This window comes from Ceratotherium simum, chromosome 3 (assembly GCF_057802395.1).
Source record: "Ceratotherium simum simum isolate JZ-2026a chromosome 3, ASM5780239v1, whole genome shotgun sequence".
Taxonomy (NCBI): Eukaryota; Metazoa; Chordata; class Mammalia; order Perissodactyla; family Rhinocerotidae; genus Ceratotherium; species Ceratotherium simum.
This window is the reverse complement of record NC_141902.1, coordinates 38,841,840-38,859,749: the sequence shown is the minus strand read 5'-3', so window position 1 is coordinate 38,859,749 and position 17,910 is coordinate 38,841,840. Positions and strand designations below refer to the sequence as shown.

General features: G+C 43.6%; 1 protein-coding gene across 4 annotated transcripts in view; it reads right to left on the bottom strand.

The window, feature by feature from the left end:
* Positions 1-17,321, bottom strand: part of MAPKBP1 (mitogen-activated protein kinase binding protein 1) — a 58,433-nt gene extending 41,112 nt beyond the window's left edge. Inside the window, exons 1-2 of one of the 4 annotated variants that reach the window (XM_087425612.1) lie at positions 16,389-17,321; positions 15,628-15,970 (exon numbers count right to left, since the gene is read on the bottom strand). In XM_087425612.1, coding sequence (XP_087281738.1) covers positions 15,628-15,744 — 117 coding nt within the window. In that variant the 5' untranslated portion in view covers positions 15,745-15,970; positions 16,389-17,321. The other 3 variants (XM_014780596.2, XM_087425625.1, XM_087425629.1) reach the window with 3 other exon arrangements.
* Between the last annotated feature and the right edge of the window lie 589 nt (positions 17,322-17,910).

Genomic DNA, 17,910 nt, shown 5'->3' with positions numbered 1-17,910 from the left:
AATAGAATTTGTAAGACTGGGCACTGTAAAACTCTGGAGGAAAAGACAGAAGACTCACATTTTGAACCTCAGAGATAGGAAACAAGGTGGTGCCATGAAAAGAAATGGCGCCACGATCAGAAAGAAGACCCGGGTCTGGACAAAGGAGGAAGGATGGGAGCCAATGATGTCTGTTTTAGACATGTTGAATCTAAGGCACTTCAGGAATATTTGGTAGGAATCAAAGAACATTCAATTTAGCAACATAAACATGGAATTAACGCTTGGGAGAAATCTAGAAATAGATATGTGAGAATTATTCACATGGAGGTGAAAACCACCTCTGAAAGTACAGTGAGACAGGAGAAGACAGAAGGAAGGGAGAGAGAGGCTGAGGACAGAACTGTGAGGAATACCTATTTTTAGAGTATGGAGAAGATGAGGTAGCAGGCCAATTAGAAAGGGAAGAGGAGAACCAGGAAGCCAGTGAAGGAGGGAGTTCCTGGAAGGGAGGGGTAGTCAACGCAAGTGCTAAAAAGAAGTGAAGGAGGCAAGAAAAGGACTCTCCATGGTCCAGAGCCATCTGCAACAGAGGTGGCACAGCAGAGAGTCCCAGGCAGTCCCAGACCCCTAAACACATGATCCCAGGAACTCTGGGCAGGGTCATCTAAGCTTTTCTGGTCTCTCTCTCTCTCTCTAGTCACTAGATCTGATCAGTCCACAAACTAGAGAAGAGACACCAGCCAATGAAAGATCCAGTCTGTGTGGGGCTGGCCCGGTGATGTAGTGGTTAAGTTCGCACACTCCGCTTTGGTGGCCCGGGGTTTGCAGGTTCGGATCCCAGGTGTGGACCTATGCACCGTTTAACAGGCCATGCTGTGGCAGGCGTCCCACATATAAAACAGAGGAAGATGGGCACAGATGTTAGCTCAGGGCCAATCTTCCTCACCAAAAAGAGGAGTACTGGCAACAGATGTTAGCTCAGGGCTAATCTTCCTCACCAAAAAAAAAAGATCCAGTCTGTGAAGCCAGGACAATGGCACTGCTAGAGAAGGGCTTCTTGCTTGAGCCCACGGCACAAGTGGTTCGGATTTGCTCTTCCTTTCTTAGTGTGAGGGGCCACCACAGGGAGTCTGCAAAGGCTAGGGAGCAGCTGCTCCCTTGAGAGAGAGAACTAAGGGCAGAACCACAAAAGGCCAGAGTCATCTAGGATTTAGCTGACCTCAAACTGGTAGAGAAACCCCAGCAACTGGCAGGAAGCCGATCTCTGTTTTTGTTGCCATGTTTTGTTGCCACCAATTTCTTTCTTCCCCCCTTCTCCTTTTCTCCACTTCTCAATCCCACTCAATACAAGTTATAAATACCTGAGTTATAAGTCATTCCAGCCAAACTATGGGCTTGCTATTTCTATAAACAAGCATGTCACAGACCTGTCCAAGGCAGAGCACTCTCCGCCTTTCCCTCCCTTCCTGCAGGTTAAGAATAACTATGCTTGTCTCTTGCCCACACACTATACTCTAATCTCACAAAGCAGATTCTCCACCAGATTCTGAGAATTGTCACTTATGCAAAAGCCACAGAGGAAGCCCAAGGCCAGCAGGCTTTGTGCGGAGACGTAGCCAGCTGGGAGGAGACCCAATGAATGGCCTGGGGAGGGGAGGGGGCATCGGGTATCAAGCCCAAGCTCGCTCACTCCTGCTCCTTCGGAGTCCCAAGTGCCATCTGCTCAGAGGCAGGAAGGGACATGATGGCCACTCCAAGACTGTAGAACAGACCCTGCCTCTCTACTCTGCTCCTGGTCTCTACCCTGTCTGGCTGATTTACAGTTCTACTGTCTATACCATGAAGACTCCCAGAAACAAATAACTTCCAGTATGACAGAAAAACCAGCCCTCCTGGCTTAGAGTTCAGAAGTAGTTGGAGTTGAGCCAATTCTCCGGTGCTGGGATGAAAATAGCCTTAGCTTCTAAGGAAGGTAATCTGCCACTGCTTGGGAGGAGGTAACCTTAGAGATCCTCTAGCCATAAGCCCCTGGAGACTAGAGAACAAAGGTGCCCGATCCCGGCCTATCAATAGAATTACTTAGAGGGCTTAACAAGATTTTTTCAGATAGCAATCCCCACCCTCTCCCCATTCACTCCCTCTGCAAGATTCTCAATCAACAGATAAGGAGTGGGGTTCAAGAACCTGCACATTAAAGCTCTCCAGTTGGTTCTAAAGATTAATTAGGTAGGGAACTATCAAATTAAAACATTTTGTCTTTTTATTTACAAATTTCAGCCCCTCCTGGGACTAAGGAGAAAACAATATTCCAAGTATTTATACAAGAATACCCACACCCATGGGCTGCAAAAGGTCTTGTGCAGAGAGGGACTATAGCTATAACAGCCACCATTCACTGAATGTGTACTCTGTGCCAAGAATCGCGCTAAACACTTTACAAGATTATCTCATTCAACACTGTTGACAACTTAATGAAGGACTAGTATTATCTCCATTTTACAGATGAAGGAGTCAGGTAGGTAGTGGAAGAACCAGAATTTAGACCGAGGTCTGTTTGGTTGCAAAAACCATGGCAACCTGAAGAGGGAGTTCAGGTTCTCCAAAACCACCAGAATGGTGCAGTTTCTGAAAGAGCACACAGGGAAGTCACCATGCCTCCACGGAGACATCAGGGATAGGTCTGAGAACCAAGGTAGAAGACAGAGAGAGGGCACAGGACGAAGTAGAGGGACAATAGGGTCCTCTCCTGCTAGCTTTAGTGTTTTTAAAAAATCAGCAGGCTTTATCAGTAGCTGAAATGGGTCTAAAAAATGGGTTCTGACCTCTCCTCACTGAGATGGTTGCAGAGAAAGAGGAACGGAGGCTCTTCCAATGCCAGAGTATCCCACGTGGTCAGAGCTTGCCCATGTCCAGCCACTGCTATAAGCTACAGTCAAAATGGACAGCTGACACCCGTTTCCAAGGCAACTGACATCAGAGTGTCAGAAGCAGGAGAATCTGATGTTGTGTGCAGATGGAGAAAGAGATAAAAATAACACCAGGCCTCAGACCAGAGGGGAAGGAATGAGGAGCTCCTAAAGGACTCAATTATCATACAGCCATTAGCAGCTTTAACAACACAGTGCCTGGTACAGAGGAGACACTTCTACCCTCCCTTTCTCTTCCAGTTATCAGAAAGGCAAAGATAGGAGATATCTCAAATTAGGCAACCAGAATAAGGGAAAAAAATTTTTTTCCTCTATTAAGGTCAGTCCTCTCTACAGCAAGACCAGAAGCACAAACAAAAGTCTGATCATCAAGAAGGGTCTAATTCCTCCTCATTCTCCAACGCCACATGCCTAAATTTTCTTAATCTTTTGGTTTCCAAACTTTGTAACCAGGGAGAATACTAACTGTTCCCTGTCTGGACTAAGTGTACAAAGTTAATGTGTGTTCTGAGACAAAAAGGGGAGTGGGGAGGGCTCTTGGTGCCCCTGCAATCATGCTAACTTGTGCCATGAGACTCTCCTGGGAAGAAGGAAGGTTTCTGCAACATGTTATTCTCTATAAAATGCTCAATTCTTTCCATTCCTAATGCCAACACCCTGGTTTAGGCCTTCAGCACCACATTCCAAGGATATAGCAATGGCTTTCTAATCAATCTCCTTACTATAGAACCTGTCCTCCCCTTCCCGAACCCATCAGAATAATCTTTCCATATCATAGCTTTGATTATGTGCCTCCTCTGCTCAAAAACTTTCAGTGGCTCCTTACTGCCAACTAAATAAATTATAAATTTCTTAGCCTAGCATCCAAAGCTGTCAACGAGCCGTACCTTTCTTCTAATTCTATTTCCTACTACTCACCTATATGAGTCATGTGCATTTGTCAGTCTGGATTATTCATTATTCTAGAAAGGCCTCAGGGCTTTAGTTTGTACTCTTCTTCTACCTGGAATGCCCTTCCCTTCCAGCACCCCATAATGAAATCCTACCCTTCCTTTAAGGATCAGCTCAAACATCACATCCCCTATGATTCTTTCTGTAATCACCCTGGCCAGAAATGATTCCTCTCCCTCCTTGGTATTCTTAATTTGCATCATTCACACGGCATGTGCTACTGAATACCTTGTACAGAAGTTCTTTATGGATCTTTTTTTTTTTTTTGTGAGGAAGACCAGCCCTGAGCTAACATCCAATGCCAATCCTCTTCTCTTTTGCTGAGGAAGACTGGCCCTGGGCTAACATCCGTGCCCATCTTCCTCTACTTTTTTTATATGGGACGCTGCCACAGCAGGGCTTGACAAGCAGTGCATCGGTGCGCGCCCGGCATCCGAACCGATGAACCCTGGGTCGCCGCAGCGGAGCTCGCGCACTTAACCGCTTGCGCCACCCGGCCGGCCCCTGGATCTGTCTTATCTCTCCTACTAGTCCATAATCTCCTGGAAGGCAGAGGCTGTGTCTCATAAAACTCAGTGCTTATATCACAGGGCACAGTGTTTAATATATATTTGTTGAATCCATTCTTAATACTATGAAAATATTTGTGAATACCCTTTGGTTCATCTTACTTAGTAAGTTGTTTAACCTCCTAGAGAACTCTCCATCTATCACAGCCAGCCCTAGAAGCTGTAGCAGGAAGAAGGATTTTGATGCTTTTCCAGAAGGACTGGGAAAGGCCTCAATAGAATAATCCATGTACCTTAAATGATTGCAAATAAAACAGTTTTATCCCTGACTTTAGTAAATACATTCATGGCACGGCCCTTCACAAATTTGACTTAAATTATAATTAAAGAATAAGTCCAAAAAGATTAGAGAAAAAAAATATTTTATAAAAGTGATAATACTGTTGTTTAAGAACTTTACCTGTCCTTTATAATCAGAAACAGATGTAGCTATGAAGAGTTATTCTGGATGTCGGAATTATGGATGACTTGTTTTATTCTTTATGCTTCTCTACATTACTTGTGTAAAGAATCTTTTCAGGGTCCTGCCTGGTGGCATAGTGGTTAAGTTCGTGAGGTCCACTTCTGGTGGCCCCGGGGGTTCACAGGTTCGGATCCCAAGCTCGGACCTATGCACCGCTCATCAAGCCATGCTGTGTGGCAGGTGTGTCACATAAAGTAGAGGACAATGGGCACGGATGTTAGCCCAGGGCCAATCTTCCTCAGCAAAAAAGAGGAGGATTGGCAACAGGTGTTAGCTCAGAGCTAATCTTCCTCACAAAAAACAAAAAAAAACTTTTCAGAAAGCACATGTTCTTTGGAAAGTGTCGAAAAGTATTTTATTTACCAAAGCTAACCAAGGAAATATTTTTGAAGATATTAGAAATGAATTATCTTAAATTCAACAAGTTAATGATGAATTTTCAAGAAAATACTTTTATGTCCTATTATTACTAAAAAAAAGTTTATTATACCAGATATATTTTTCAACATTTGTGCATAACTACTTTAATAAAATGAGTATACAGATTTTAAAATTTAAACATTTTAGATTTAAATATGAAATACACATGTTTAAATTGGAGAGACTTTTATCTTTATTTTCTTCTACTTACAAAAATAATACAGACTCAATGTAAAAAATTCCAACATTACAGAAATATAGAAATGTAGATAGTGAATGTCCACCATATCTACTATCCCTCCCTGAGGTAACCAACATTAACAACAGTTTGGTATTTATAGCCTCACTTTTTTTTCTATGCATATACTAACATATGTTTTAACAAAAATATAAATAATCGTTAACATAAAAAGCTGTTACACAGTTTGCTTTTTGTCACTTAATATATTTTGTATACCCTTTTACCTTAGTACATATAGATTGACCTCATTCTTTTTAGCAAGTACAAGGTATTGCATTTTACATATGTACACCAGTCCCCTATTAATGGCTACTTGGATTACTTCAAAGATTTCACTGTTGTGAACAACACCAAAAAAAAATTTCAGTCCTATACACCTTTATGTGGTATGAAGGTTTGCATAGAATAAGATCCCAGAATTATAACTGCTAGATTAAAAGATATGAATATACAAATTTTTCTTCTAATGGATATTACCAAATTGTCCTCTCAGAAGGCTGGATCAATGTACACTTTCACCAACAGTGTAAGGGTAAGAGTGCACTTGCTTCCCCACATCTTCACGTATATTTTCTCTAAGCAAAAATTATTTAAATAGAATATTTCACTCTCATCACAACATTAGAAACTTAAAACAACGGGTTATAAAATTAATGCATTTTCACTCTGCCTTTAAATTCTGAGTCTGAAAGGAAGTTCTAGAACTAATTCACTTTCAAAATTACTTCTCAATATAAATGAATTATCCCCCAAAGAAGAAAAAAGTTATTTCTATTTCTACAGAAGCTATTGCTGTTAAAAAGCATGCTCATCACTCCAGTGATTTCTAATCAGATACAGTAAATCAGGACTCTCCCCCACCCCTGGTTCACTGGTTTGACTTTTTTAATTCCCCAAAATCATATCCATAGCCCTGAAATACATTACACAGTAGTTAGTATGAAAAAGAAGATTTGCTAAGCCTTCCTTTTGATCAGTAGTTAAAGTATTGTTTATATTAGTTAGAATATTGGCAAGAAAAAGGTACTGAAGATAGGTCACAATAAAAAGCTGCACAGGCAGGATGATTAAATGTTGGAACAGGAGAGGGTGAACCTACAAAAAAGGACTTCTCACAAATGGAAACTTGAAAGAACAAAATCTTGCCAGCAAATTAGAAAAAAATTCCTGGATATTCTAGAAATCTATGGACCCTGATAGTATCAGCAACCCCTCAATAGCTGTAAACTTATTTAGTTAGACCTTACAGTGTGCTTTCACATTAAATCTCACGTAATCCTCACAACAGCCCTGGGAGGAAGCCATCAGTATTCCAATTTTACAAATGGGAAGCCAGCTCCCTCACCAGTGAAGAAGCTGTCCTGCCACCTCCCACTACACACACACACACACACACACACACACACACACACACACACACACACACACACACACACACACACACACACACGTAGCCTGGTTACTTAAAGTACAGCCCAAGGAAGAGCAGCATGGGCATCACTTAGGAGCTGGGTAGAAATGCAGAGTCCCAGGGTGGGTCTGAATCTGAATGTGCATTTTAACAAGACCGCTGCCTCTCGCCGCACCCACTAATTTGTCTGCACATTAACTCTTAGAAGCCCTGTTCACTAGCAGTTCTGGGTTTGCTCTGAGGGAAAGTCTCTGCGACACCTGCTGTGGGGGCCTCACAAGAGACCAGAGCAGCCTGGGGAAGAAAGCACATCATAAGGAGAAAAGACATGTTTAGAAAAGTCAGCAGCAGGTTATGATGTTACATGAAAACAATCATGGTGTGCAAAGATATTGTGCTTTCCCAAATAGAAGCCGACCAACAAGCTGGCCTGTTGCGTGTTTAGTCCTGACAAGCAGCTGCTTGCTCTTCTCTAAGGCAGTAGCTGAGAGGTGGCAAGGGTCAAGGTTTCTGAGCATGCTCTGAGCTCCTCCCCCATGATCAAAGACTGCCTGTAGGCTGCTCTCCACCCGATCCACCTGGCTTGGGGCTTCCTCTCCTCAGGACTAACTGGGACAGCTGCAGGATAGCATGCATTAAGATCTCATGCTTTGGGCCAGCCCCTGTGGCCTTGTGGTTAAGTTTGGCGCGCTCGGCTTCGGCTGTGGTGGTGGTTCACATATAAAAAGAGGAAGATATTAGCTCAGGGCAAATCTTCCTCAGGAAAAAAAAAATTCCAACGCTTTTTCACCCATAATGTTATCATTGTTGCCTATCTGAGGAAAGAAACCAAAATAATACAAATTGGAGATCAGATGAGGAAAGCCACTTGCTCAAGGAACTTAGCAACTCTGCAGCCTGCCCAGCCAAACAGTCAGGTGGGCAAATGACTTCATTTTTGCTCATTTTCATGTTCACTGAACCCCAGTGTCATTATCCAGGCCAGCCCTGGCATGGGACATTTTCAATACAGTGTTTTTCCACAGAAAATATGCATTTTAACTCAGCGACTCTCCACAGCTTCAAAGACAAGGTCAGTTGTGGGTAGGGACAGCCACAGAGATAACAAAGAGGTGGAGTACAGGGATAAAGAGGGAGAGATGTGGGGTAGGTGGCACTAGCAAGCAGTCAGGAGTATGAGCTACATAATCAACTGCCAATTAAGAGCAGAACAGTTTAAAGCCCCATGATACCTACACACAAAAACAACCAAGGCATCTGCTGGTCTCCACTTCACCCCCCGACTTCGCTCCAACCCCAAGAGAGAAGCAGCATCTGCTTGTGGCTTATGGCCATCTGGAACCACACAGCTGCACCCTGTCAAGCTGACATTCACGTACCCACAAAAACACAAGTTGTACAGTTCCTAACAGTACCACAGGGAGAGAAGTGAGGATACCAGTTCAGGAAATCTGGATTTGGGGATAGGAAGAGGAGCAAGGATGCAGATGGACAAGGGTTACTAAATGATGGCTCTAAACTAACACTCTGAGAAATTCATTAAATTAACTTTTATGGGGAATGTTGGGGGAAAAGTGTATTTTTTTTGTGTATGAGGAAGATCAGCCCTGTGCTAACATCTGCCAATCCTCCTCTTTTTTCTTTTCTTTTTTTTTTTTTTGCTGAGGAAGACTGGCCCTGTGCTAACATCTGTGCCCATCTTCCTCCACTTTATATGGGAGGCCGCCACAGCATGGCTTACCAAGCGGTGTGTCAGTGCGCGCCTGGGATCCGAACCAGCGAACCCCAGGCTGCCGCAGCAGAGCACGCACACTTAACTGCTTGCGCCACCAGCCCGGCCCCCCCAAAAAAGTGTATTTTTTAAGGTATTCCCCTTTTCCAAGCTGAATGCAGAATGCGACTCTTGGCTATAGCAATACTAGGCATACTTCGGTGCTTAGCGTCATCTTTTGCACATGAAGACTCCTTGGGAGGAGTACAGAATAAAGATTAAGAGTGGGCTTTGGAGTTAAGATAGCTGAGGTTTGAATCCCAACTCAGCCACCTACTGGCTATGTAACCACCAGCTACTCACTTGACCTCTCTTAGCATCAGTTTCCTCATCTACAAAATGGGAATAGTAATAGTATTTATAGTAGGGTGGTATAAAACTTGAATGAGATAATATATGTAAAATGCTTATCACAGTACATAGCAAAAGCTCAATAAATGTTAGTCATTATTACCACTATAAATATTATTATTTCTAGTATTATTATTGGAGAGTAAGATAAGGACAGGCAGCACTGACAACAAAGGTTGGAAAGGAGTGATTCCAGTAAACACTGCCTCAAAATGTTGAATGGCACAAATCTGTAATACATGGGAAAAGAAGAAACTTGAAAAGTAAAAGAACAAGTCCTTGGGTATTTTAATTTTAAAAAATAAAATCATCTTAATTACTAAGACAAAAACCTCATGTCCAGCTGAACCCACCTTGATGATACTGTTAGCATCGCATCCTCCAGAAACTACCAACACTTTGGCAGTGTTCTATTTCTTTGACTTGGGTGATGGTTAATGGGCGACCATTTTATATTTATTCACAATACAATATTATATTATAATAAAATTCATAAACTCTTCTATGTCTATTTCATAATTTTTAAAAGGTTTCTTTTGTTTTTTAAGTGCCACAACCTTTAATGGAGTCAGCTGAACTTACGGAGAAATGACCAGAAGCACCACTAAAGGAACACAGATCTCGAAGACTGATGAGAGGTATGATGGGAAGTTAGAAGTTATAGTGAGCCCAGCATGAATGAGAAGCAACGTTCAAATCCAGAAGAACCTAAGAAACTCCCTTCTCAGGATTCCGCCAAAAGAGAATTTGACAAAGTGAAAAAAAATCAGCCATGTGGTTTCACAAAGTGTTGTTCCAAGATCTTCAAGTAAATTTACATCTCAACTATGAATGAGGGGCAGGGAAAGGAAAACATCTTTAGCCTCACTCTAGTTTTAGGGGGAGAGATAAGGTGTATAAACTTAAAAATCTAGAATTAAAAAAAAAAACAAGATTGTTTTACAGACTAGGGAAGCAACAAAAAAGCATTACAAACATTCTCCATGAAAAAATGAGAAGGGGTGGAATTTATCCCTAGAAGTCTAAGAGGAGACGTCCATACTATGAACTCATTCTTCCCTAAGTGTCCTTCAAAACCAAAGGAAAATGCTGTGGCCAATTAAGAAGCACTGTGAACTTGCTGATATAACTGTTTGGAGGAAGGAAACCAAGATTTGGAAAAGCTGAACACTCCGAAATACCAACCCTAAAGATCCACACTGCCCAATCCCTCCGTCATACTCACTTTATTTCTTGCCCTCCCCCCTCCTTTTTTTTTTTTTTTTTTTAATTTTAAGAGGTAACAGAAGTTAAGGTAAAACCCACAGTGTGGATTTGAGTCAGTAAACTTCCAAGCCGGGGGACAGCTCTCATTCCACACCTCTACTGAGAAGTGCTGTAAAAGGAAGCTGACAGAAAACCTGGCCTTGTCCTACATTAAACACTGGAACCCAGAGGAAAGGCTTAGCTTGTAGTGGTGGTAATGCGATGTGTAATATAACAAATCCTACTGAAAACACTGTAGCTTTTTTTCTTACCAACACTGTACATGAGGTCTGTACATGAAGTAAAACCAACACATACTCTGAGAACAACAGTGGGACAGACCATGTTCCCAGAGAAGCTTAGTTTGAATAAACATAGTCCCAAATTTCAAGCCCTAGACCGTTTTCCAAACAAAGAGACAGTGATAACAGCCACAAGCCCAACTTTAGACTCGGGTGGTTGACGGAGAGATTACAGAGGTCAGGCTGAAGCCTCACTTCTACCAATGTTTTTTCATTAGTTAAGAAACGAAAACACACAGGTGACAAATGGAAGAGAAAAATGAAGTCAGAGAAATACCAGCGGCCTCAAAGACATTCAAAATACTGGCAAGAAATAAGACAATGACTCTAACTGATCCAACAGCGGAAACTTGCCCTAAATTGCAAGCTGAGAAACGTGGAAAGCAGCAGGGCTGTAAGACTCTGAAATGAGTGAGGCCAAGTAGATGAGGGAAGGCTTTGCAAGACAACTTAGGCTGGGCTATTTTAGGCAGTAAAGGAAGAGTGTTGGGCTAGGGAGAGAAGAATCCTCTCTCTCCAGTGAGAATCACTTTGAAGGCTGAGGGCAGCTGCAGGCACCGGAAGGAGAAAGGAAATGGAGATCAAAGGAACAAAACCAGGAGAAAACCTCACACTTTCATTATACACCACCTGTTCTGAGGATCTCAAGACACTTCACAAACCTTAATTGAAGAATACATCAGAGATAGAAAACTCAATGAGAACTTGCCTGAGTTCACTCACAAAGGCTGGTGAGGGGCAGGACTGTTGGCCACAGGGGCATCCACTCTTGGTCATCTATTCTAAGTGGGGAGCCCAGAGAGTGTGTATTAAACACTAAAAACTCTTGGTTCCTATGAGTTCCAAGGAAAGTGGGTAACGGACTTGTGACAAAAAACTGGCCGGGACTCCGGGATACTATCATAAAGTTTCCTATACCTGCCCCCAGAGGAAATTCCTGCCAACTTGTCTTAGTAAGGCAATGATCAGCTCCTCCTATCTGACCCTACAACAGGGTAGTTCTCTCAGATCTATCCCTGACATAGCAGTTTACAGAGCAATCAGTCTAGAAGACACAGTGGAGATAAAAACAACTCAACGAGAAGAGTACACTCACTGGGCTAGCTTTATTTACTCTCAAGAAGCCTCACTGAGGACTTGGGTATGAAGCCAACAGATTTCAGGGTCCTAGCGCCCAGGCCAAGGGTTCATAACCCAGCAGCAGGCTTCTAGTTGAACTTAATACATATTCAACTACCAAACTCTACCCCCAGAGGTTCTGATTCCATATAGCTACGATGGGGCCCAGGAATGTGTATTTTTAAAATGTTGCACAGGTATTCTGATGTCTCACTGCCCTCTTGACCCCCACCAAGTTGAGAGCCATCAAGCTAGAGCCAATGACCCATAAACGCTTTGAAAATGAGTATGTTTCCCCACTACAAAATAGACAGATTAAAGAGGCTCAATCCTAGTACCTGGGCTCAAACATGGAGCAAAAGCTGAAATTATATTATTGCCAGTTTTTTCTCCTCCATGAAACTCACCCACACAAACTCCTCTTAGAGCCAGATATTAAAAGGCTCCAAGCACCACCATACAATCAAACAGGAGAAAATTTTGGGAAAAAATGAGAGGGAGAGAGAGAGAGAGTGAATTAGACTTACATTCATAAAAACTGAGAACTAGAAGAAAGCTGCAAGTCAACTTGCCCATTGTTTCCAGAAGGGATAGTATATAACCCAGATTGGATTAATGGCTATTAAGGAGGAGGAAGATTTCAAAACCTCCTTCATTTACTTTTTCAAAATCTAACAACCCTCCAGCACAGGCAATCCTTTTGTAACTTAAATCTTAAGTTACAACTTAAATCTTGCCTGCTCGGCTTCAGTCCATGTCTGTCCTTTGTTAAAACAGAAAACCCAGCTCCCTCCACATGAAAATCTTTCAGCAACTTTAAGAGGGGGAGGGTTAACTACCAAGAGCACACACATTTGCCTAAGGAAAACAAAGCCTCAACTGAGATGAGAGGTAGAACTGACAATTGCACAGGATTTGAAGTTGAAGGGTTTTCACAACTGATAACTTTGAGTTACACTTCATCAAGACTCAGCAGATCTAGCATAAAACCTCAAATTACTCTTTTCCAATTCTATTACACTGCAGAGAATTCCCTCCCTTACAGAAAGTTTCATAAAAATCTCAGCTCTCATCTATTCTTCCTCTAATAACTTAAATCCTCATATCTACTGGCTATCACTTCAGCTTTTAACCATATTTTTAACTAGGTCTCTCCTGAATTAAAAAGCCTTTAATGAGCACTATTTTCTGCGTATATGTACTTCCCCTTCTCGCTTACGCCTTTCACACCTAAATAGGCTGCATCTCTACTTCTTTTCAACATTTTATTATTCCTAAATTTGATTTCTCTTCTAGAGGTCACAAACTCCTCCTGATCATTTCCTATTCTTCTGGAATTCCAAGTTTATCTCTACTATATTTGACATCTTTAAATTGTTCTCATTCACTTATTCTAAACAGTGTGATGTAAAGGAAATAAAGAACATGACCCCTGACCTTAGGAAATGAAGACATACATATAAGAACAATTAGAGATTGGTTCCAAGGTAGTGGGGCTAGTGAGAGAAGGCCCTGTGGCTCCAGTAAATACAGAGTTAGATCTAAAAATAAGTGGAGAATTTGGTGAAAAGGCTACTATAGATAGAAGGAACAGTACGATTCAAAGCAGCAGGCCATCTGAGGTAAGAGCTGCATAAAGGCCCTCTGTCACTTCCTTCTTTGCCCCTACAGAAAAGGCACATGTCTTTTGGTCTTCAAATTTTATTTCATAGTTAGTTATCCATGAATCACAAGCTCTCTGTTACCAGGATTACCCACAGCCACCACATATTACAGCAGCTCACGAAGCCTTATACACCAGGTCCTATACGGGTTACAATGAGGCAGGCTTTTAGAATCACCTTAGGTAGAGTCTTCAATTAAGAGTATGGGGAGTGAGGCATCTGCAGGGTCCTAGGCAAAGACAGCTACTACTTTTGGGTGTTAAAGATATGCACCAGCACTCTTGCTGTCAGACTATTCAAGGGTCATTCAACTTCAGCTAAGTATTCCCTTCATTCACAGCTCTAGGACAAACAAAGCCATTTAAAGCTGTCTGAAGCAATGAATTCCTATTTGAAACAGGAATGTTTAATGGTGATGCCAGGGATGCTCTTTCTCACTGTTTTCCTGGAGAGCTTCTCCTCTTCTCTTGCCTTAGGACTCAACAGTTCAAGCCTCCCTTCCTCAGCGAAGTCTTTCCTAATTCCCCTAAGCTAATTTAGGGTCCCTCCCCTGTGCTGCCATTAACACTTTTATGCATACTTCTAGGACAGCACTTGCCACACCATGTTGTAATTATTTGTTTACACGTCTGATAGCCACAAGCTTTTGATTGCAAGGATAATGTTTTATTCATCACTGATTCCACACATAATCAGCACACAATAAATGTTTGTTGAATGCATTAATGATGAATGACGTGAGAAGTTGTAAAGAATGGTAATCGTACCTTCTGGATTCCAGACCAAAATTACAAGAAGTATTAACACGGAAGACTAAACTATTATCATACATTTCTACTATCGATTCCATTCTTGGTCAGAAAAAGAGAGCAAAGAAATGAGAAGATTGCTCTAATAGTGCTGATCATTGCCAAGTTACCAACCAAGAACAGGAGAGCTTGCAGTATTAAGAATGACCCAACACAACAAATGAGTGAAAAGAGTCAAATCTAAGACAGTTTCTCAGTTTCAGGCTCATTCTCCTGCCCCTGCAGAATATGAACAATGATTAATAAGAGACCTTAGAAAGGTCACTATCTCCACTGCCATGGAACCTTGTGGCCAATTTCAATTCAATACAATATCTGCTGAAATATACAGGAAAGCTGTTCACCTTCTGACCAAATCCAAGTAAGGTTGTGCTAAGGGGTAGGGATCTGAACAAATCCCTCCCAGAACCCTGCCATGTTGTACATTAGCACTCTAAATCATTCCTCATTGGCTTTACGTGATACAGGCAAGGCAATAAAACGCTTCGGTCTCAAATGTCTCTCCCTGTAGCAATCCTGTACCACATAAAGCTACTGTGTTTACAGCCTACTAATAAGACACAAAAGTCTAATCTGATCCTGTGGGAACAAAGCCCTAGACTCCCTCAGAGATGAAATAAATTTAGTCTACTTTTTTATTGTCAAAGTTGTGGGGCTCAACAAAGTTGAAGAAAGCATAAAGACCAACACCCAGACAAGTGAGGGGATGGAAAGTGACCTGGCATCTGAGGTACTTCTGCAGCAGAGCTCTCTGCATCTAGTGAATGAGATAAGTAATGCTCAAGGGCAAACCAGAACTGTTCTGCGGGCAGATATCTGGCTCCTTGCATGTTACCATTCCTAAGAAGCCAAGAAGCTTCAGTTAAATTAATCTAAGTCTCTTGAAGAGACAAATAAATTTGTTTTGACCCAGGCAAGGGCATTTACCAAGCCAATTCCTCAGTCTAGGTGTTTTAGCATATTTCTTTCTGCTACTACTGTCTTACATAACCCCAGCTGTGACACTAACACTTGTAGTTACATTAGTCACAGCTTAGCCCATCACAGGGTATGTGGTCTCACCACCTTCTTCCAAGAAGGTAAACTGAGTCATAGCATATCAACCGGCTTCCCCAAGCACAGACTTAGGTTGTAGTGAGGCCACAATTAAACCCAAGTTGCCTTCCTCCTATTTCTCTCTTTTCATGGATGATTCTCAGCATGCCCACCCCTGTGCTCTTCTTCCTTTAATCTAAAACTAAATCAATGCTTTCTTGAGCAGCAGAGGCGGGCACACTTGATCCTTTAGAGCCAACAGGAGCTTCTAGTTCTCCTCTTTCCAAAGAAAGAGGAAGGTGAAAGAGGAACATGGAGCAGAGGAGGGGAGGGTTACAAAGGGGTGGCTCCCAACACTAGGACTCACCTTGGAGCTGAGGTCCTCTCTCCGGTTTCCTGCCTTACTCCTGCGTAATTTGATGGATGGGGATCGCAGCAGGTTCTTGATCCGGCTGGTAATGGTTGACCCTTCCACAGCCATCATGATGAGGAGCCCCTGGGACAGTTCCTTGCCCAATCTTGGGACTTGTCTCAACAGTGGCACTGCCTTCCCACTCCACAGGGCCTTCCAGTATGCCCTCTCACTGACCTGAGATGGCAGAGGCCACCTTACCTTCTGCCTAGCCGTGTCTGCAGGTCTTATTTCTAGGTATTGCTCTCTCCCTTTTCCTCATCCCCGCCTTCAAGCCCTGCGCGGTTTCTTACAACGTCTGAAGGATAGACCCATGAAAAAGGGGGGTAAAAAGCCTGAGCTACGACGAAATGCCAGGCCCACGCCTGCCAGAGGCGTTTAACTGGAGGGATAGGACGGGCCCTAGTAGGACTAGTGGCTGGTCTGGTCCCCGTTAATTCCCAACTGTTCCCATGACAACTGCAGTGTCCAAGGCAAGAGGCCACCGAGAAGTCCCGCAAGGGGCCTGGGCACCTGTGTTAGCGGCTGCGGGGACACTCGGCGCGGCGTGGCTCGCTGTGGCCCGGCAACTCGTTCTGCCACGGGAGCCTCCCTCCCCCACCCCCGACCCTCCGGAGCTCGCTCTTGGTGCTCCACAGCAGCCCTGGACCTTTCTCTTTCACCTCCCTCAGAAACCCCTGCTACTCGCCAGCGCCCCCGCTCGGGCCCGGCCTCACCAGCCCCGGGGTCGGACCGCCCGGCTCACAGCGCCCTCAGGCATCGCGCTCGGCGCTCTCAGCTCCGCGGCGGCAGCTGTAAGAGCAGCTATGGTGGCACGAGCGGCTCAAAACGCGAACTACCGCCTGGGCCAAGCTACGGGCGGGGTAGGCGGAGCCGCAGCGAGGGGGTGCGGTCTGTATCCAGGAGGGCGTTCCGAGAGTGGACGAGTAAGGTTCATGGGGGCGGAGCCAATGAAAGCGGCTAGGAAGCAGAGGACATGGGACTCGAGAACCACGGATTCTGCAAACGGAGCCGCCGCGGTATCGCTCCTAGAGGAAGGTCAACAGAACACGGCTTCAGAATTGAGAGAACCAAGCCTTTTATGGTATTATCAGGACTGGTCCCCTAGAGATCGGCACTTCCCAGAGCCCCAACAAGATGGTAACCACGCCCGCAGGGTGCTACAGCTGGCATTTGATAGGCCCGAGAGACCAGAACTGAAACTAACCCCTAAGTCAGAATTGTAAGATTGAGGTACAGCCATAAGGCTCTGCTCCCATCGACCCCAAACCGGGGAATTTAAAGCGATTAGTTTCTACTCTCCGCCTGCCCGCCCGCGTTGACCTACGTGGAAATTACTCTCCTAACTCTTTCCATCGCTAAAGTGTTTTGAACTGGGCAACCTGATTGGCCATGATGGAAGAAAGGGGAGGGAGATGATAGCCTTGAATAGAGCTTTAGGCATGTGCGGGAAGGGGAAGATAAGTGAATGTGCCTATGGGATATATTTGTTTCATGGTTTCTTTAACCTTTAGCTAGTCCCGCCGAGCTCTTTTACCTAGAATTAACCAGGACCTTGTTGGTCCAGATGTTTTCCTCGTTTATGTCAAAATTTTCTCGTGAAACCTTTTCCCTAGTACTGTTACTTTAGCGAGGTCACTGTCAAGCTTGCTGGCACTAGTTTCAGCAGCATAGTTTTTCTAAACGGGGGGGGGGGGGCGGGGGCGGGGCGGGCGGCACAGAAATACTTTTACATATTCCTATTTCATAGATCTCAGCCTGCAAGTTTATTTTCTGGAAGCCTGACTGTCTCATTGCTACTTCAAGAAATTGCCTTATGAAAAGGTTAGCCTAAGCTAAAAGACTTGGGGTCCCAGAGAAAAAGTACACTGGTGTACCTGTCTCAGCCTATCCAGATCCTTGGAACCCCTGGGGGAGATATGTTAGCAAGAGGGAAGGACCTCTAAACCCATCGCTGTGGGTGGGTCTTGTACAGCCAAGTGGCAAAATAAGTATGTACCTGTGTGTATTGTAGCCACGTTTTAAAAACGAAATCTATAAAAAGTCACGTTGACACAAAGATCAAGGAAGCCACCTCCTAGAAAACCAACTGGCAATACCTACCAGAAGCTTCCTTCCCTTCAACCATGCACTGCAGATGTAAGGAAATACAAAATGAGATTTTCACATTTATTTCCCAAATCTAGACGAAGGAGGCAAGAGTCATTAGCCACACAGTATGAAATAGGGGGTTGGTTT